Genomic DNA, 21963 nt, shown 5'->3' on the forward strand with positions numbered 1-21963 from the left:
TACTGTAAGTGAAAAGTTAGATTTCGCGACAATTCTTGCGAGATTACAAGCATGGGCGTTATGCGCCAATTTGGGTAGTCACTGTTTAGCTACTGAAGTGTAAAGCTACTATCTCTGTCAGTGATTAAGTTGCTACTAGAAAGATACTATGCCACTAGACCGAAGATGTTCTCATTTGTCTCACTCGCCTGCAGAAGCACTAAACAGCTGATTTGATGTTGATAAATCACGAAAAAGGCGAAGAAGTGTGTCTCAATCATCGTACATCATACCTGACATAACGAGCAGGAAGAAGAAGAGAAAGATAAACAAAACATATTTTGTTTGTAATTATTTATTTCTTAATGATAATTAAGTAACGCAAGAATGGTAAATATCTATACCTAAAATGCACTTCCTTTGATATTTAACTTTTTTGCGTACTGATTGAGTGGAATATCGCAATCTTTAAGGTGGGGGAGGGGGTGATACATCAATATGAATATGTCTGTCACAGAGAAAATAACTTTAGAGTTTTGCTATCGTTTTATAAGAAAACTTTATTTCAACCATTAATAGTGAAGTTGTTTCATATTACGTGTATTTATTAGTCCACCAGAAAGCTGAAGTAAGCAATAATAGAATTAGCAGGAGATAAGCAACGCTGAATTTTTATCTTACAAATAAGAATTAATTTTTACCGAAAGTTCTGGTCCTTTTCCACCGTGAGATTCATTAACAGGCTAACGTTTTAAGAGTAATTTACGGCAGAGGTTAAGACAAAATTTGTTTGTTCTGATTTCTCAGAAAGTGATGTTTGTCGCCGGAGAAATTCTCGACGGAGAAAGTTATTATTTCCAAGACGGAAGAGCGATGGCACGGGCTCGGTTTATGAAGTACTCAGATCTCTCATTAAAATACAATGCGCTTTTAAAAATTCTCTTCAAGATGCGAAGGAGGAGCAGCGGTAGCACAAAAGAACATAATTAAGATTTCGCTTCGTACTCCGGAGGGAATTATCTTTGGAAGGTGGAACGGTAATTTTTTGTAGCTTACTTTGAGCTCGTCAGGATTATTGTCTTTAACGAAACTGACATCGCGGAATGTCAAATACCATGAAGATATATGTGACCATTTACGGGTGCACAGCTGCTTGGCGGACATCACGTGCCGCCAGCGATGACGACGTATGAAGTCTGAGCTCCTCTTCTGTGAAGATACGTGAGTTGCATCGGGTACACCAACAGCAGGCTATGTCTACTGCTGAAAGCTTGTCACTGAGGTCAGAGTATTTGTCTAAAAGTCTGTTATTGGACGGCAAACCAAACGTAAAAATACAGTATTGTGATCCAAGAGTGTTATGCATAGCAATTATTTTTCTGAGAGAGAATGATAGACGCAATATCGGTGAATTCCATAAACCATTTAAACAACACTGATTTCTATTAGTCTTAGTAGCCAGGTAGTACTGATGTACAGGGTAAAATCAGTTAACTTTTGAAAATGCGATTCTTCACTGAATAACGTCTGCAGAGGTAGAAACTGGCTCAAATGGTGCAAATGACATGGGGTTTCTTTGAGAAAATGAAAGTGCACAAATTGATCAACAGATAGCGCTTCATATGATACAAAAGTAGGAATTAGCATAAAAATCGATTTTTAACAAAGACGATATTCTTTATAACAAATGCTCAGCATGTCGGCCATCTTTCATCAACAATACCTGCAGTCGAGGGACAGTGTTGTGGACAGCACTGTACAGCAAATCAGTAGCTATGGTGAGAAACTACCGTCGGATGTTGTTGTCTTTTGAGCATACCTAATAAGATCGGACGATCGCGGTAGACTTGTGACTTGAGGTAACCCCACAACTTACAGTCACACGGACTGAGTTCTGTGGATCTGCGAGGCCTAGGATGAGGGACATGGCGGCTCAACACGCGATCCTCACCAAACTATGTGGGCAAGAGATCTTTCATACGTGTAGCAACATGGAGAGGAGCACCATGCTGCATAGTAGTCGTACCTGCAGTATGCGTTTATCAGCCAATCTAAGTGCGATATGACTCCCTGTCTCACTGCAGCTCAATTTATACACAATTATCATGTAGTCACTGGCGTATTGCTGTCCAGCACCATCTGTTGGCCAGTTTTTTCTATTCGTATTTGGTTTCCATAAAACCAGATATCATTTCAGACATGTCTCAGTTTTTACCTTGTAACACGTCGTGGTCTCCTGACCTTCATTGCTTACATATTCCGCCTTCACAGTCTGATTGGCGAAGGTCAATCCAGATAGAACGAGAGTTATCTTATTTGTCAGCAGCGAGTGGCACAGACAGCTGTCATCGCAGCTTGCAGTATTGTGCGCTACAGCTATTGCGAGCCCCATATTTCCTCCACAACAGTAGACTTCACTGCATTTCACACGCGACAGCCTCGACCGTACCTAGCAACATTCTAAAGGATAATTGTTCAAGTTGAGTAGACGCGCCTCTCAGCCATTCTGTCAAGTCAACAACAATCTTAAACTTTGTATAGAAACTTCATTAGCGAATGCTGTCCTTGAGAGGTAACTTCACATTCCGAAAAGAACCAGGATATAACTTGTTCAATTCATAACTGAAAGTGCCATTGTGATTTCTCAGAATTTTTGCAAAATAAACTTTGGTTAGTTTCATGTTTTTCTTACACTAACTGGCATTACTCCAGTACTCAAGAATCCCACTAGTTACGTAAGAAATTTTGTGTCATGTCCTTACAGCGGACGACTCCAGAACATATTTATTGGTGAAAGTTTTTCAGCCATTTCTCTTTAGAACATTAGGAGCGTCTGTCTGACTTCTGTATTAGTGTGGGTGTGGAAGTTGCATCTTGCAGGAGTCACAGGGTAAAGGGTACATCTCAGATTAATCCGTTGGGCAGAATAACAGATCAACCCCACGTTCACCACACAACCTCTCTACCTACATTATTCCGTAAAATGGTGCATTTTGGATGACCATGCCCTTTAAACAGCTGTGTCGGTCTCACTCGACCATTGGTCGTGCAGAGCTAGCGGCGTGTATCTCTGTAGCGCGATATTCTGTCATGAGGCGGCATAAAGAATGACTTATTTGTTTATTTTTTATTCACGTGCTGCGAATGAAAAAAACTACCCTACAGGCTGTACCTGTTCTCGTTCATAAACGCGTATGTGTGTGATTATTAATTTACGTAAATATAAAGTAACATTTAGAGCACTGGAAGAAGATAACTTTCCGCGTTTTTTAATTACTAAAAAAATTATATAAACGCTCATAATAACTTACAGGGAACCCCATTTACGAAGAAAAAGACACTCAAATAATTTCTCATAATACTAAAGCACCACAGAATAAACGGTTATGAAAATGTTGCAGGGTGACAATCTGGAGGTACTATACTGCCTGAAGAATAGCAACTTCAATTACATTATCAAATGTGAACGTCTTGAAAAGTGTGCTCGTAGTATGTAATGTCATAACAACAGAAAAATATGGGAATACACTACATGATCAAAAGTATCCGGACACGTGGCTGAAAATGACTTACAAGCTCGTGGCACCTTCCATCGATAATGTTGGATTTAAACATGGGGTTGGCCCATCCTTAGCCTTGATGACATCTTCCACTCTCGCAGGCATACATTCGATCTGGTGCTGGAAGTTTTCTTCGGGAATGGCAGGCCATTCTTCACGGAGCGCTGCACCGAAGAGAAGTATCGTTGTCGGTCGGCTAAGACTGGCGCGAAGTCGGCGTTCCAAAACATCTCAAAGGTGTTCTACAGGATTCAGGTCAGGACTCTGTGCAAGACAGTCCATTACAGAGATGTTACTGTCGTGTAACCACTCCGCTACAGGTGGTGCATTATGAATAGGTGCTCTACCATGTTGAAAGATGCAATCGCCATCCCCGAATTCTCATCAACAATTTGAAGTAAAAAGGCGCTTAAAAATCAATGTAGGGCTGTGCTGTGATAGCGCCACAAGAAACAACAAGGGGTGCAAGCCCCCTGCATGAAAAATAACACCACACAGTAACAACACCGCCTCCGAATTTTACTGTTGGCACTACACGCGCTGGCAGATGACGTTCACCAGGCATTCGTCATAGCCACACTCTGCCATCGGATCGCCACATTGAACAGTGGAAAACCATGTTGCGGGGTGACGAACCACGGTACACAGTCGTCCAACACCAAGCGGGGTGTCGTTTAGCATTTACTGGCATGATGTGTGGCTTATGAGCAACCGCTCAACCATGAAATCCAGGTTTTCTCACCTCCCGCCTAACTGTCACAGTACTTGCAGTGGATATTGATGCAGTTTGGAATTCATGTGTGACGGTTTGGATAGATGTCTGCCTGTTACACATTACGACCCTCTTCAACTGTTGGCGGTCTCTGTCAGCCAGCAGACGAGGTCGGCCGATACGCTTCTGTGCTGTACGTGTCCACGTTTCCACTCCACTATCACATCGGAAACAGTGGACCTAGGGATGTTTAGGTGGTGGAAATTTCTCATACCGACGTGTGACCCAAGTGACGACATCCAATTACGTTCGAAGTCCATGAGTTCTGCGGCGCGCCCCATTCCACTCTCTCACGATGTCTAATGACTGCTGACGTGGCTGATATGGAGTACCTGGCAGTAGGTGGCAGCAAAATGCACCTAATATGAAAAACGTACGTTTTTGGGGTTGTCCGGGTACTTTTGATCACATAATGTACTAAGTATAACGTTCCTCCTAATTTTAATTTCATCTGGAGTACACCTGTAACGAACTATGGGAACACAGTTATAATGTACTTCTAATAAAGAAATATAAGTGGTGGAAGACAAGAAGTACGGCGATCCCTGACAGATCGGTGATACAGAGAGTCAAGATTTCCCACCACTGGCAGTGCGCAATCTTGCTGCATTTTTAGCTGCTGATATACTGGAGAAGTATTTTTCTATGTGTCTGTAGAGTGCTTTACAACTGTCTGAAAAAAGCACAGGAAATGTGATTATTGTAAAAAACATGAAGAGCTTCTGGAACAGTGTACGTGAACATCGCATCAAGGAGCAAAAGTACAACAGTAGCCTTCACATTATATCATCCTTTTTCACTTCTTGAGATAGTTTTTACTGCATATTTAGATTAAAAGCTATAGTGCTGCGATATCTCTGTAAGTAACAGAGTGACGATTATGATTACTATAGCAAAATACTCTCCTTTTTACATAGTGCCTCTTATGAAAACTATTTCATTGATAGATTCATTCGTTTATGGTGGGCAAATAGTGGCCGGCGGACCAAATTTCGCCCCCTAAGGGTTTTTGTGGGACCCGCTAAGACGGTCAGAAAAATCAGCCTTGAACAGAAATCTCCTTTCTGTACGCGACCGAGGATTCCCATTAGTTTGGCTACGTCAGTAAACATGCGCACTGCGGATACTAATCACTCAGACGAAGTTGACACTCGGCGCGGTGTCTGATGCTAGCTACTACAAAGCCATTTCCCATTTACTTATTGAGATACAGTCAGGTTACACTGTGAAATGAATGTTTAATGCTGTGATATTAGTTGAATTTTACAAATCTTTGTCTGCTGAAGAATTTCAAGGTATGAATAAATTTAACTCAGCGTGAATATGGGTGAGAAATTGTTACACCAACCAGCAGATGAGTATGAAATACTCGGACACTCTGTTGACGTTTTATTTTAAATATAAAAATTCTATGTTAAGATACGAAACCATTTTTGGATGAAATAATGACGTGTCTATATTTTCCCAGAAAAAGTACAAGTTTCAGAAATTTAACATTTTTAATACACAATTTGACCAAAATTACAATATCTTTGATTAATTAACCTAACGGCATTATCTTCTTATTATAAAACAGAAGAAGAAAATAAAAGATCTTATGAGATAAATTTGCTCAGCACCAACATTACACCTATAAATCAGCATATTCTTCGCACATAATCGCATGTTCCATACATATTGGCTTCTCAAACATCGAACAACAATGTTTTCTTTTCCTGTCTTTTTTTTCTGTACAGTCACCACATCTGACATACCTACCAGTCTTTTTTAATTTAATTTATTTATTTATTTATTTATTTTGGAATTGACGATGAAGTTTTTCCAAGCTGATCAGCACTCCTCTTTCGAATTTCCCTTGGAAGGCGTACGTTTTCTTGTCTAATGCGAAAAATGTCATTTATCCTAAATTACGAATGAAATCTCGGCGCTTTATTCCTGTTTTGTGACCTTTGTTATTTTCTCTATAGACTGTGATGGCATTTATGGCAGCCACATGGAGTGCACCACAAAAAATTGTTATACGCCAACATTTGCTGTTGCAGGCAACATCATTACTGGCACTCAGTTCATCTGCGATATCGACACCGGCTTTACTTGCATTGTAATAAGTAATCATTTCCAGTTTTCTTTCATCACCTGTCGATTTATCTTTGTTTTTATCATGGGATAAAGCTGACATAACCATCACAACTTTATTTTTATAGATACATAGGACATTAGTATAACTTCACTTTGGAACCCAAATCGAGAGCTATACACTTCTGTTCCTGTTTTGAAAATCTCTGGTACACTGTTGTTCTTACGGACTTTGCTGACAGAAGTCAATGAATGTTCCTTCAAGAGATGAATCATAATGGGGTTGCCAGTAAGCCAATTACTGAACTTCAAATTCTTATTGGTTTCCGTTATTGGCTCCACTAAACGGTTTACAGAATTATAATCTTTATTACTAAGCTGGTAAGGACCTGGTGGCTGTTTTTCCGAGTATACTGTTAGTTTGAGGATATAGATTGTCTTCGTATCTACAAGAGCATATATTTTTATGCCGTATCTGGCTGTCTTGTTTGGCATGTATACACAGAAAGGACATCTCCCTCGGAATGATAGCCGGGCGGTGTGGTCGAGCGGTTCTAGGCGCTTCAGTCTGGAACCGCGCGACCGCTACGGTCGCAGGTTCGAATCCTGCCTCGGGCATGGATGTTTGTGATGCCCTTAGGCTAGTTAGGTTTAAGTAGTTCTAAGTTCTAGGGGACTGATGACCTCAGATGTTAAGTCCCATAGTGCTCAGAGCCATTCGAAATGATAACAGCATCTCTTTTCTGACGGCATATAGTGTTGAATATTTTCAACAAAATAAAAAAAATATCTCTTATAGCAGCCAGGTTGTCAGTCTTTTTCCTTTCGTTCCAGGTGTTCTTATCAGAAAATCTCAAACAATTTTGAAGGAAGTAAAATCTCTGCAACGAAATTGTAGTCTGAAAGATTGCAAATCCAACACCATCTGTACGTTACAAATCGTTGAAGTTTTGTGTATTTGAGCAGTTTAGGCCCACTGTATACAAAAGTCCCAAAAATGCCTTCAAATCTTCCAAAGTTCCGTCGTTCATGTGCTACTGCTCTTTGTTTTCTGGGTATTTTCCCCTCATATTCCTTATTTGATAATTTGTATATGTAAGTATATTGTTCAACATACTGTCTGTTATAAAAAGACTCCAACATTCAGTCTCTGTTTTGGCATGTTTTGCAGCAGCTTTTACGCCTGGAGAACTGGTAATAATATTCTACGAACGAATACGAATACTCTGCGTAGGAAAATCCTTCATCCATTTTGTACCATCTTTATACGTATAAAAAAATCCCACGTACCTCAGGTGACAGACTAGGAGCCGCTAACGCAGATTTTGGCTCTTCCGAATCATACAAAATATCCTCTTGCTCCGAATCACTTTCTTCACTTCTTTGAGAAACTTTGTCAATCTCTTCTTAGCTCTGGGACAGGAACTAGCATTTGAACAGTTTTCTAAAACTCCTAGTACTTCTTGTAGCCGACGTTCTCATAAACTTGCTGACAGCTCAAAAATGTAACACCGACTACGAGTTGGGGTGTGACGTTCCCTAGCCACTTGTGCTCACGTGTATCTTCCTCTAACGCTGGCGCAACAATAAAATCAACACTGATCAATCCCCCCCTCTTCGCTACCTCCAGCTACTGTAACAGCAAGATTTGCGCAGCAACAATAAAATTCAATTAACAGCGTCTCAAAACACCTCGGGTATGACCTAACTCACGCCGGGTTAATGGGAAAATGTTTTCCATATTTGGATTTCCATATATTTTTGAGCCCAGTTTTCGTCCTTGAAAATAAACAAGAGTAAATATAGCCCCCCAGATGGTCTTTGACAGTAATTAACATGCAAGCTGTGATGAGAATATCAACAAGCAGTCTCACTCCTGATTCTTTTTTTTTTTAAAAAAAAAGTGGAATAGGGTGAGGTGATATATTTGTCTTATTGAAATGACTGTAATGTGAAAAGTGTTTGCAGCTGCTCATGATATAAAATTAGTACAATAAATAAACTGATTAAAATTAGCACTACTTTTTAAATTTGTTTAATGATTTTTTATGGTATAATTTATATCTTTACTGAAATACATAGTTAACTAATGACTGCAATCATTTTAAAAGGCGCAGCCCTCCAGTTATCCCCGGCTCCACAAACTGGCCACCAAAACAAAACAATCTTCTACCCTTGGCTTCGAAGTATAAGCAGTAATCGCGTTACGGAATTAATGGGTCTTACTTCCTCTTTTTCTTTTCTTTTGTCGATGATTTAAGGTAAAGGCAGCCAGTCTTTCAGTGGGTACACCAGCTGACGACAACAACGCTTGATTAAAATTGCCAGTCTCCTAGAACTATGTTGAAAAATTACATGTTTAACTTACAATACTACGGGTCATTTCTTTAATGACTAAAACGTCGTCTGTTCCTCATCTAATGTTCCGGAGATCGTTCTAGTGAACTGTCAATGCAGTGGAGTGAGGAGAATTCCCACTTCATTTTTGATATCTGGTCGTTTCTATTGACAAACTTACCCTTTTCCCCAGTTCTGATGAGAACTGTCGTTGTGCTAAATGACAGTGTAACAAAGACATTTCTGTCCCAAAAAACAAAACAAACCCTCAACGGTGCAGGCAATAACGTCATTCCTGGCTTGGCTAAATCCTCTGGTCTTAGCACTATGTAATATTCAGGCAAATGAAAACGAGACAGCTGGAAAAAAGTAGGTAAACTATTTGTTATTTCAAATGTAAACGTCGTGACTGTTAATACATTTATCTCACAGTGAGGCAAGACGGTGAATGCCTTCATGGAATGTTTCTGGTTGCCTACGAAACCATGATTGTACCCAGGCATGCATCTCTTTGATGCAAATGGACGATCATAAATATCTTTCTTCAGGGCTCTAAAAATATGCAAATCGTGTGGAGGATGTGTAAGGGTTACCCAGCGAATCTCCTGCACCGAAGTCGAAACAAACTTTGCATGTGGGCGGACATTATCCTGCAGCTGAATGATGCCGTCCGTCAACATTTTCAAGTTTTTGGCCTTCATGGCGATTCCCTTTGAAATAATAAAAAGCTTATTTGCTTTTTTCCCATTTGTCTCGTTTTCATTTGAGAACAGCGTTATATTTAGTAAGCAGTTTTCCACAATTTCATTCGCTTAAGTAAATGCAAGACAATATTCGAATAAAGTGGGTACCAATGTGGCGTTTGCCGGGCAACGCTGAATATCATACTGTGGATACACTTTCCATCCCGTACGAGGAAGAGTAACCAACTTAATATCTGGTCGTTTCTACCGCCTACCTGACCGTTTTCCTCATTTTGGTTGAGAATTATTGTGCTAGCTGGCTGTGTAATACAGTCACCTCCTCCAAACTAATATTTGTATTCCAGTTTGATGTATCTCTAAACAGGCACGGTGTTCCCTTCTATTAATTCTTGGCGGACTACATACGTGAATGGATGAAGGCCGTATCTGCAAGGACATGTATCGGCGTAATATAGCACACCACTGTTAACGAGGTAGATATGATTACAATTTCAGATGCACAGGAATCTCATTTCTGATTTCAAAGGAGCAAAAAAAAAGGAAAAAATGAAAATTGGAAGCTGGTGATATGATACATTTGCCTCATTGAACTTATTCTAAAGTGAAATCTATTTGCAGTTACTGATGATATGGAATTAGTATAATAAATAAATTTATATTTGCCACTGATTTTTTTTTCAATTCAACGCCTGCATCGTTGTTAGAAATTAGGAAGTTAATTTTAGAACATTAAATATTAAAAAGAGTATCAATAAGTAATTTCGCTTAAGATTTTATAATTAGGCTGTGCATTCCGTCTTTCGCCCTCCTCTTTCCGAGGGAACAACCGTTGAACACAGTGTTCAGTTTTAGTACGCCATTGCAGTAGATCGGAGGCATACGCTTTCTTGTCCGATAGTAGTCGTTACCTGATGTGTAGAGCAGCTTAAATCCGCCATTAAATACAAGTCTACATATACGACGTCATATACGATAACTATCTACAGATGATGGTGAAACTGTTGTTCAAGGTCACATACAAGTGATCTGTCACGCAAATAACCTTCTAACAGTGTAGGAGAGTGAAAGAGAGAAAGAGAGAGAGACTACGGTGTCAAAGGTTTTAGTTACTGGGAACGAATTAAACCAAATTTACTACGAAATATGAGTATTACTCGCGCAAACAAAATTGACACTCTGCGTGGTGGCTAATGGGAGCGACTGTAAATGGGAAATGCCTTCAGGGTCGCTCCCATCAGACAAGGCGCCGAGTGTCAACTTTGCGCGTGCAGTAAGAACGTTATAAGTGCAAGACTCTCCGAGCTGCACAGACAGCGCACGTAGTGGTGCAGACGCAGTGAGGGCGGCCGCCTTCGCCCCTGGCGACGACGCGCTGTACTGCAGCTCGGTCTACTCACCGAGAACGCCGAGCCGGAAGTTGAGCGTGACGACTATGACGTGGCCGTAGCCGGCGAGCACGCTGCCGTCGTACGGGTTGCCCGAGTTCCACTCGTACGACTCGCCGTGCAGGAACACGATCACCGGCAGCGCCGACTCGCCTGCAACACACGCCACGCACTCCTCACGCACTGCTCTCTGCCCTACCAGGACAAGTACATAGCATTTGCCAACTTAAGAAAACTCTGTTCGACGATGTAAACTGGTGCGAGATGTTCGTAATTCTCAGCAAAATAAGGGTAGGCTGTTGGGTTCAAATGGCTCTGAGCACTATGGGACTCAACTGCTGTGCTCATTAGTCCCCTAGAACTTAGAACTACTTAAACCTAACTAACCTAAGGACATCACACACATCCATGCCCGGTTCCGGACTGCGCGCCTAGAACCGCGAGACCACCGCGGCCGGCAGGCTATTGGGAAAGACAGTTAATATACAATATGTACAAGAACCATGACGGAACAATAAGGTTAGAAGCCAACAAAGAAACGCTCGGATTAAAAAGGGATTAAGACAGTCTATAAATCGAAGAAGGTATGACAGAAATACGAGAACAATTGAAGAGCGTGTAGAAGAGCCTCGCACAAAAAAATGGTTCAGATGACTCTGAGCACTATGGGACTTAACTTCTAAGGTCTTTAGTCCCCTAGAACTTAGAACTACTTAAACCTATCTAACCAAGGACAGCACACACATCCATGCCCGAGGCAGGATTCGAACCTGCGACCGCAGCAGTCGCGCGGTACCAGACTGTAACGCCTAGAACCGCTCGGACACTCAGGCCGGCCAGCCTACCACAAAGTACACAATAGGAACGACGGCAGGTGCACACTATATACATATTAAGGATCATTTGATTCATCACTAGGTCAATCAGATTAGTATTCAGAAATAAATCGTCGGTTAAACCATACCAAATTAACTTTACGTGGCAGTCAGATACCACAGTACGCTCGCCTAACCAGAAGATCGTTGTCTAGTGGGGGTGGAGTAATTTTCCGAGCCTTGACTGATTTATGCCTGGTACTAATTTGCAATACGGTGCACAACCACGAAGTCTATACGAGACGTTGCTTAGAATTCCGAGCCACAACTTCTTCGTCCTCGAGTGATACCAGTCTGTCCCTTCGCTTACGCTGAACAGCCGCCACTCCAGAGAATCCAAACTCGGAACGGTGAGACCAGAAGTTACGGGTTGAAGATTGGCCGGTTCACCGGACCTCGACACAAATCCGCCGGGCGGATTCGTGCCGCGGACCAGGCGCTCCTTGTCTTAGTCAAAGACATTCCTGTTACTAGCAGGTGACATTCTTTATTACCTTTGGACTCATTGTCGGGTAGGATAGGAAAGGTTAGGAGCAATTTATTTTCTTTGGTAGTTGTTACATCTTTGCAGTCACTGTTTATCTTAGTACACAATGAAGTTGCATATTCATAAACATAAACAGTAACAAACCTCTCGATAATATTCGCTGCATCCAAGTGTAGCAGTCCAGTTAGTCATTGACGTTGTTAAAAGTACATTTTAGTAGGTAAATATACAGCTTTGTACGTGAAATTAACACATGGCCAACTCTAAGTTGTGTAATTTTGCCTCTATTCAGAATTAATACAATACAGTGGAATGACTTATTCTACTCACTCATTAATTAACTAGTGAGGTTTGAAGTGATATTTATGTTCCTCCACATATAACAAGATTTACATGCCTGATGATACGTACATCACATTTAAAATCCTCAAACATCCATCCTATTCACCTGACTTGACCTCCTCAGGCTATTTTGTGTTTGCAAATATCAAGAAACATCTCAAGGGAGGTAGACTTCTGAACAATGAGGAAGCCAATCAAAATATTTTTTCTTGGATGGGCTATGGAGCCTGGAACGAAGAGTTTTTTCAAACCCATAACAGCAATTTTGGTTTACAACGTCAACAACTTGTCAGCACTCACTCGTAGGCGATAAGAAAAAGGGCTCTGGGGCCAATCACAGTGTCATCAGATCAACGGTTTTTCTTACGTATTATACAGAATTACTTTCGTGTATGTAAGGAAAATCAAACGATGTTCAAATAATGATAAAAAGGGAGCCTAATATTACCTAATTGTGAACTAGTTTCCACGCAAGCAATGTTTACGCAGCGATCGCTACTTTCCTGTGGCTCACAAACGGCTAGTCGAAAGAGCATAAAACTGTCATTCATAGATAAAACCGTATTCTGAAGATTCCATAAAACCACTTATGTGAACGAAGCTTGTTGGTCGGAAAATCTACCACAAAACTTTAATCGCGTACCAGGAGATACAGTGTCCTGCCTTAGCACTGAAATCACGTTTATTACGGACACCAATTTAGAGACAGAACGTAACTGAGCCCCTGGGCGGAGAGTGTTGCTGTTTATAAAAACATCAATTATTCCAGAATATACAAACATTATAAATAAATTTCGAGAATCTTCTCGAATTGATAAATATTTAATAACAAATGTTTGCTCGTGACCGGATTTCAAATAGTGACCAGCAGCGTACCAGACAGGAACGTTAAGCGCTACTCCACGTCACACGGTGCGCAGCTCGCAACATTAGACGAGTGGTACCGATTCCGTTCAAAACTGACGATGCACAGCACAACTGTCTGAAGCGTATCGCCACCAGGTTCGAAGAAGCAAGACAGCTGGCTCACATAGCATACGGTCCCTGACCGCCAAGGATAAGTAGAGTGTGTTACGGACGTGATGCAGAATTTGGGGTGAGCATACTTAAAACAAAGGCATTTCTCCTTGCGGCGGGATCTTCTCACGAAATTTCTGAACGCGTAAATATTGTCTTGACGCCGACGTCCATAGTAGGAAACGACCGTCGTAATAAAGTAAGGGAAATCAGAACTCGCAAAGAAAGATGTAAGTGTTCGTTTTTCCCGCGCACTGTTCGAGGGTAGAATTATAGTGAAGGTGGTTCGATGAACTCTCTGCCAGGCAATATAATGTGATTTTGAGTATCCATGTAGATGTAGACCGATAGCGCTTTCACGTTAAGCACTAGCCAGTGAGTTGAAGCTATGGAATTTTACACCTCGGCGGAAATATCGGAAAAATTACTGAAATTCCATTTATATCACAAGCGTTTATTCAAATTTTTAAGTGTCAATGAAAAAAAGTGAACTCTTATCTTTCAGAACAGATAATATTCCTTATGACTGTAAATTCTCTCTCTCTCTCTCTCTGAGGTGACTGGGTGTTTGTATTGTCCTCATCATTTCATCAACATTCATGAAAGGATTGGACTGAGCAAATGTTGGGAATTCGTACGGGCGCTGATAACCGCTCAGTTGAACGCTCCACAAACCAAACTTCATTACCATCTCTCTCTCTTTCCCTTGTGTGTGTGTGTGTGTGTGTGTGTGTGTGTGTGTGTGTGTGTGTCACAATGGCCGTCAGTCGCTTTAGTGCAGTGGAACGGCAGGTCCTGTGTTTCCATGGGAATAGGTGGACTTTGTGAGTGAGGTGGACGCTGCTGCCAGTGGCAGCTACGGACGATGCGGTTGCAAGGAAGTTTGGCCTCCAACTTGAGTCAGCTGGTTTATGCAGCCATGCCGCAGCGCCCTCCTCCAGAGCTGGACTGTGCGGCAGAAAGACAAACCGCACTGCTCGTCCCTTGGTCCAAACAGCGGTCAGCGAGACAGCCAGGAAGTAAAGTGTTGCTAGAGTGGCGGTCACTCCCCGACGGAGCGTTTAACATCGTCTCCTACAGAATTTTATGCGTTTTCGCTTCCCCTTCTTTTCTGACACATCAGTTGAACTTTTCATAACAATGCGATGCACGTCTTATCATCGTAATACATGCACAAGTAAGTACACATCACACACTATACGTCTGTGCCAAACTGGAAACTGAATTTAGACGCTGACGATTTAAGGGCAACGTTGTAGTAGACTGAACTGCACTTACACGCCTCGAAACTCCACCGAATGCTCTTGTCGCAGTGTAGCTCTCTCCTACTTCCCAAACTGCACGGATCGTGAATGTGGACGATTTCTGACGTCACAGCTTGTAATTTCGGGTTTACAAGAAATTCGTAATTGCTCACCTCGAATTCCCGCACCGTGATAGCAAAGGTCAACCAACGCAGTGGAAGGTCGCTGTGAAGATCACCCTGTAAACCGAGCAGACGTCAGATTGGAAAACTGCCTTCTAAAGATCGGCCTTAATTCGAGGAAAAAATTTCGAAGCATGGAAGTTTGGACCACTGTATTGTATCAAACTGAATGAGTGAATCATGAGCTCTGGGAAAACACGAAAAGTATGGAATCGAAGAGTTTGATATATGATGTCTTAGAAGGACGTTGTAAATTAGGTGGGGTAATAAGTTAAGAAATGGAGGTATTTCTACGCAGTACAGAGGACAGGATCATGTTGAAAACCTTGACTAGATGAAGCGAAAGAATGACATAAGGAAAAAACTTCTGCAGTATAGGAGGCAGCTGCAAGAGGTAAAAGCTGTAATAAGAGAGAGACTGGAATACATTCAGCAAATAGTTGTGGACTTAGGGTGCAGCTGCCACCCTGAGGTGAAGAGGCTGTCAAAGAAGAGGAATTAGTGGCAGACCGCATCAAACCAGTAAAAAAAGTGTAAATATATCACTAAGGATCATGTAAAAGTAAAAATTTAGTTTCATGCAAACTTGGAAGGTACAGAGGTAAATAATGCCGTAGTAGAAACTTTGCTTGTTGTATTCGCATACAGATTGACTGAGTAATAGATAACAAATGATCTCGAAATCTCTTAATTTCTCACAATTGTTCAGAATTACCTTTGCTTGCTAAAATACACTCCTGGAAATGGAAAAAAGAACACATTGACACCGGTGTGTCAGACCCACCATACTTGCTCCGGACACTGCGAGAGGGCTGTACAAGCAATGATCACACGCACGGCACAGCGGACACACCAGGAACCGCGGTGTTGGCCGTCGAATGGCGCTAGCTGCGCAGCATTTGTGCACCGCCGCCGTCAGTGTCAGCCAGTTTGCCGTGGCATACGGAGCTCCATCGCAGTCTTTAACACTGGTAGCATGCCGCCACAGCGTGAACGTGAACCGTATGTGCAGTTGACGGACTTTGAGCGAGGGCGTATAGTGGGCATGCGGGAGGCCGGGTGGACGTACCGCCGAATTGCTCAACACGTTGGGCGTGAGGTCTCCACAGTACATCGATGTTGTCGCCAGGATCCTACGCAGTGCCGTAGGGGACCGCACCGCCACTTCCCAGCAAATTAGGGACACTGTTGCTCCTGGGGTATCGGCGAGGACCATTCGCAACCGTCTCCATGAAGCTGGGCTACGGTCCCGCACACCGTTAGGCCGTCTTCCGCTCACGCCCCAACATCGTGCAGCCCGTCTCCAGTGGTGTCGCGACAGGCGTGAATTGAGGGACGAATGGAGACGTGTCGTCTTCAGCGATGAGAGTCGCCTCTGCCTTGGTGCCAATGATGGTCGTATGCGTGTTTGGCGCCGTGCAGGTGAGCGCCACAATCAGGACTGCATACGACCGAGGTACACAGGGCCAACACCCGGCATCATGGTGTGGGGAGCGATCTCCTACACTGGCCGTACACCTCTGGTGATCGTCGAGGGGACACTGAATAGTGCACGGTACATCCAAACCGTCATCGAACCCATCGTTCTACCATTCCTAGACCGACAAGGGAACTTGCTGTTCCAACAGGACAATGCACGTCCGCATGTATCCCGTGTCACCCAACGTGCTCTAGAAGGTGTAAGTCAACTACCCTGGCCAGCAAGATCTCCGGATCTGTCCCCCATTGAGCATGTTTGGGACTGGATGAAGCGTCGTCTCTCGCGGTCTGCACGTCCAGCACGAACGCTGGTCCAACTAAGGCGCCAGGTGGAAATGGCATGGCAAGCCGTTCCACAGGACTACATCCAGCATCTCTACGATCGTCTCCATGGGAGAATAGCAGCCTGCATTGCTGCGAAAGGTGGATATACACTGTACTAGTGCCGACATTGTGGATGCTCTGTTGCCTGTGTCTATGTGCCTGTGGTTCTGTCAGTGTGATCATGTGATGTATCTGACCCCAGGAATGTGTCAATAAAGTTTCCCCTTCCTGGGACAATGAATTCACGGTGTTGTTATTTCAATTTCCAGGAGTGTACGTTGAGACATCAACGACTCTGTCTCATGGAGGAAATAAAATAATTTCAGAGCTCTCTTTTCACTTTATTGAGCACCTCCGAGTATACTGATGCCTCCACAATGTTCTTCGAATTACTCTCTGCCGATCTTTAAAAGTCTATCCTAATAATGAATCTGTAAAACAATCGTAACTGTCTGTTTTTCTTTCAAAACGCAAATTTTCACTGGGTTTTCACAGGTAAGTTGAGAATAGTTTAGCTCACTGTATAAGCTTCAGTTCATCAAACTCGGATCGCGCTGCATATCTTTCTGAAACGCTAATATTCGAAACTACTAGAAGGATTTTTATGAGGATTTGACTGGTAACCTTAGCGTATCTAGGGCCACTGTGTATGCTTTATTAAATCAGAATCCTATAACGAAGAAGAGTATATTCATACATATTATAAAAATGGGTTATGTATGTATGCACATACAGGGTGACAAGTATTGAACTATTATTGACATTCAAACTGCACGGTTGGCCTCGGGGCATAATCGGAATTAGTATGGTTTGGTTTAAAGACGAAGCCCACTTTTGTTTGGATGAGTTCGTCAATAAGCAAAATTGGCACATTTGGGGGACTGAGAATACGCTTTTCGCAATCGAGAAGTCTCTTCACCCTCCACGTGTGACAGTGTGGTGTGCAATGAAGTCACGGAATAATCGGTGCCATATTCCTTGATTACACGGTGACTACCGAACCGTAAGTGAAGGTTTTGGAAGATGATTTCATCCTCATTATCCAAAGAGATCGTGATTTCGCCAAGATGTGGTTCATGCAAGACGGAGCTCCACCAAATCGAAACAGGAGAGTGTTTGGATCCTGAAGGAGCACTTTGGGGATCGCACTCTGGCTTTGGAGTAGCAAGAGGCCACTGCCATGGGCCTCGATTGGCAGCCTTATTCTCCGGATCTGAACACATGTGGCTCCTTTTTGTGGGGCTATATTAAGGACACGGTGTACAGCAATAACCACAAAGCCATTGCTGAACTGAAAACAGACATTCAGGAGGTCATCGACAGTTTCAATGTCCCGTCACATGAGCGGGTGATGCAGAATTTCGCTATTCGTCTGCGCCACATCATCGCCAATGATAGCAGTCATATCGATCCTGTCATAACCTAAATCCGCACGTCTATAGTGAGGTTTACATGTTGAAAAGTGTATGCACGCCGTAGTTTGTAACTAATTTAGATTTTTTTTTCGTACAGTTCAATAATTGTCACCCTTTCTGTATGTTCGTTCCGCGTCTCCTCCGAAACTATTGGGCCGATTTCAACCAAGCTTGGTACACATATCACTTACTGCCTGGGAAGAATCAATGGGGGGGGGGGGGGGGGTAAGAACCATCTACCTATCACTGTCTATCAAAGGGGTGGGAGTGGGAGTGAAAAGGAAGTGTAGGCCAGGATATGCGAATAAATATATCACCCAGTATGTAGGAACGGGAGACTTAGCAACTTGCAAGAGACTTTACACATAATTTCAAACCACTACGAAACTTTTTCGCTGGTACTCCCCGCCCCCACATAATGATGAAAGGAAATAAGTTTATAACTTACTTTTTCGGTGTCCATTTTCTCATCAGGCATAACGTTTTAATTTATTACTTCTTCATTACTAACTGTATTCGCGGCACATTTTTCAGACAGTGTCCACATATATCATCAAGTTACCTGCAAAATTATGCCTATGTATGACAAATAACTCAGGATATATGGCATCATAAACACTGAGATGCGTGAAAAATCGTCGCCTCATTCAAGACGTTTAAATTTCCTGGTAACTCGCTTAACCGATTTCGATGAAATCTGGCAAGTATATTCTGTGAACCTGATGAATAACGTAGGCTACCGCAGAAAGTGTGTAGCACAAGATACGTATATACGGACATCAAAAAAAGTTTTCTTCACCCCAATTCCCAGAACTCCTGAAGATAGACGTTGACTGTGGATATCGTATCACAGACACAGTCCCTTTGACTGTTCAGATATGCCACTAAACCCACCCAAAGATGTAAACAACCATGCATGAGCAGCGCCTATTAGACGGAGGGGAGCCAAAAGCCGATCAATTCCAGTCATTCCACCAGGAAGTAGGTACGCTGCTCGTGTTGTCCGTTGTTCAGCCACCTCTAACGGTCGATACCGCGGTTCGATCGCGGTCCCCTTGTTACTTTGCCCCAGGCAGGGCTCTCAACAAGGGAAGTGACCAGGCATCTCGGAGTGAACCAAAAGGTGTTGTTCGGACATGGAGGAAATACAGAGAGACAGGAACTCTCGATGACATGCCTCGCTCAGTCCACTCAAGGGCTACTACTGAGATTGATGACCGCTACCAACGGGTTATGGCTCGGAGGAAACCTGACAGAAACGTCACTACGTTGCATAATGCTTTTCGTGCAGCCACAGGACGTCTGTTAAGACTCAAAGTGTGCGGAATAGGATGCATGATGCCAAACTTCACTTCCTACGTCGATGGCGAGGTCCGTATTTGCAACCACGACACCACGCAGCGCGGTACAGATGGGCCCAACAACATGTAGAATGGACCGCTCAGGCTTGGCATCACATTCTCTTGACCGATGAGTGTTCCACATACCTTCAACCAGACAATCGTCGGAGACGTGTTTGGAGGCAACCCGGTCAGACTAAACGCCTTAGACACACTATACAGCGAGTGCAGCAAGGTGGAGGTACTCTGCTGTTTTGGGGTGGCATTACGTGGGGCCGACGTACGCCGCTGGTGGTCGTGGAAAGTGCCGTAACGGCTGCACCATACGTAATGTTGTCCTCCGACCGATAGTGCAACCAAATCGGTAGCATGTTGACGAGGCATTCGTCTTCTTGGATGACAGTTTGCGCCCCCCATCGTGCACATCTTGTGAATGACTTCCTTCAGGATAACGACATCGCTCGACTAGAGTGGACAGCATGTTGTCCAGACATGAACCCTATCGAATATGCCTAGGATATATTGAAGAGGGCTGTTTATGCCGGCCGGAGTATCCGTGCAGTTCTAGGCGCTACATTCTGGAGCCGAGCGACCACTACGGTCGCAGGTTCGAATCCTGCCTCGGCATGGATGTGTGTAATGTCCTTAGGTTAGATAGGTTTAATTAGTTCTAAGTTATAGGCGACTGATGACCTCAGAAGTTAAGTCGCATAGTGCTCAGAGCCATTTGAACCATTTTTGAAGCTGTTTATGGACGAGGTGACCCACCAACCACTCTGAGGGATCTACCCCGTATCGCTGTTGAGGAGTGTGACAACCTGTACCAACAGCACCTTGATAAACTTGTGGATAGTATCCCACCAGGTCTGCATCAATGCAAGAGGACGTGCTACTAGGTGTTAGAGGTACCGGTGTGAACAGTACTCTGGACCAACACCTCGGAAGGTCTCGCTGTATTGTGGTACAACATGCAGTGTGCTCTGTACAGGTTCCGGACCTATTGGTACCGAGGTGATGTAAAAATTTTGTGATGTGTGTATTTGAAGAATTTTGCGCGAATTAGGGAAAAATATTTACTCTTCGGTTTTTGAATTTTATCATACTTGTGAAAGTGCTTTTCTTAATTCATGTGTGCTACGTGTTATGATCGAGTGTAATAATACAATGATTGTAAAATAGTCAGTACACTTACTGCATACTTCCACATATTTTTGCATAATGTATACGTTGCATTATGTGTAGGTGCTATTTGCACTATCCAATATTTGAGAACTTAGGAACTTGTAACAAACTTTACACACGATTTAAAACCCTCAAGAAACTTTTTCTCGCTTGCATTCGCAACGAAATTCTGAAAGGAAATAGTTGGTCGCTCACTACATTTTTCTGTCAATGTAATAAACTACTGTGTGAGGAATGACGTCGTGAGGTGTTTATTTTTTGCTTGTTTGTTGGTAACTATTCGCAACACATTTAACATATGCTGCTGAAAGCATCTACAAAATTATATCACTATACGACACATAGTCCAAGAGATATGAGGGAAGGAGAAGTTGGACAGAGTAAGGGAAGAGAAGGAGGTGGACAGGAAGAGCTATGAAGAGAAGTAGGGGTAAAGAAGAAAGAGCAGGAGATGGACAGAGAGAGGAAAGGACAGACAGAGAGAGAGAGGAGGAAGTAGCCGATGGACAGAGAGTGGGGGATGGAGGAGATAGAGAGGCGGAGGAGAAGGAGATGGATCGACAGGGGGCAGAGGAGATGGACTAATAGAACTGTGATAAATAAGTGACTGGAGAATTCCGGGTGCTCAGCTAGTCTGAAAGGAAGTTAACGCAAGTGTTTCATGCGGCTCCATTTCTGGGAGCCAAATCTAGGAGATTGGTATAGCATTTCGTATACCGGCTAGAGAAAGCTGCAATCCGAGAGGGTGTTGACGAGCACATCCACTGTGAGTCTTTGAGCCCACAGGTAGAATATACAGGGTGGTCCATTGGTCGTGACCGGGACAAATATCTCACGAAATAAGCGCCAAACGAAAAAACTACAAGGAACGAAACTTGTCTTGCTTGAAGGGAGAAACCAGATGGCGCTATGGTTGGCCCGCTAGATGGAGCTGCCATAGGCCGAAAAGATATCAACTGCATTTTTTAAATAGGAACACCCATTTTTATTACCTATTCGTGTAGTACGTAAGGAAATATGAATGGTTTATTTGGACCACTTTTTTCGCTTTGTAAAATTCAGTGTCAAAGTATATCGATGATAAAACTCGCTGTCTTCTGAGAAAGTGAAAAACAAAAGAAAGTGAAGGAGATTTACAGAATGCTTTAAATAGAATAAACAGTCTAATGAATACAGTGCAAATGTACTGCGAGTAAACCGGTAAAAGAGAAAAGTAATGAGATCTAGCAGAAACGAGAACGGCAAGAAATTTAACATCAAAAC

At 42.9% G+C, this 21963-nt stretch overlaps 1 protein-coding gene across 1 annotated transcript in view; it reads right to left on the reverse strand.

Annotated features, from left to right (window-relative positions):
• LOC126365371 (neuroligin-1-like) overlaps positions 1–11031 on the reverse strand; it is a 723598-nt gene extending 712567 nt beyond the window's left edge. Inside the window, exons 1-2 of the mRNA XM_050008142.1 lie at positions 11025–11031; positions 10826–10966 (exon numbers count right to left, since the gene is read on the reverse strand). Of these exons, the coding sequence (XP_049864099.1) occupies positions 10826–10966; positions 11025–11031 (148 nt within the window). The remainder of the gene's footprint in view (positions 1–10825; positions 10967–11024) is intronic.
• Positions 11032–21963: the final 10932 nt, after the last annotated feature.

Source organism: Schistocerca gregaria, chromosome 1 (assembly GCF_023897955.1).
Source record: "Schistocerca gregaria isolate iqSchGreg1 chromosome 1, iqSchGreg1.2, whole genome shotgun sequence".
NCBI classification, from domain to species: domain Eukaryota; kingdom Metazoa; phylum Arthropoda; class Insecta; order Orthoptera; family Acrididae; genus Schistocerca; species Schistocerca gregaria.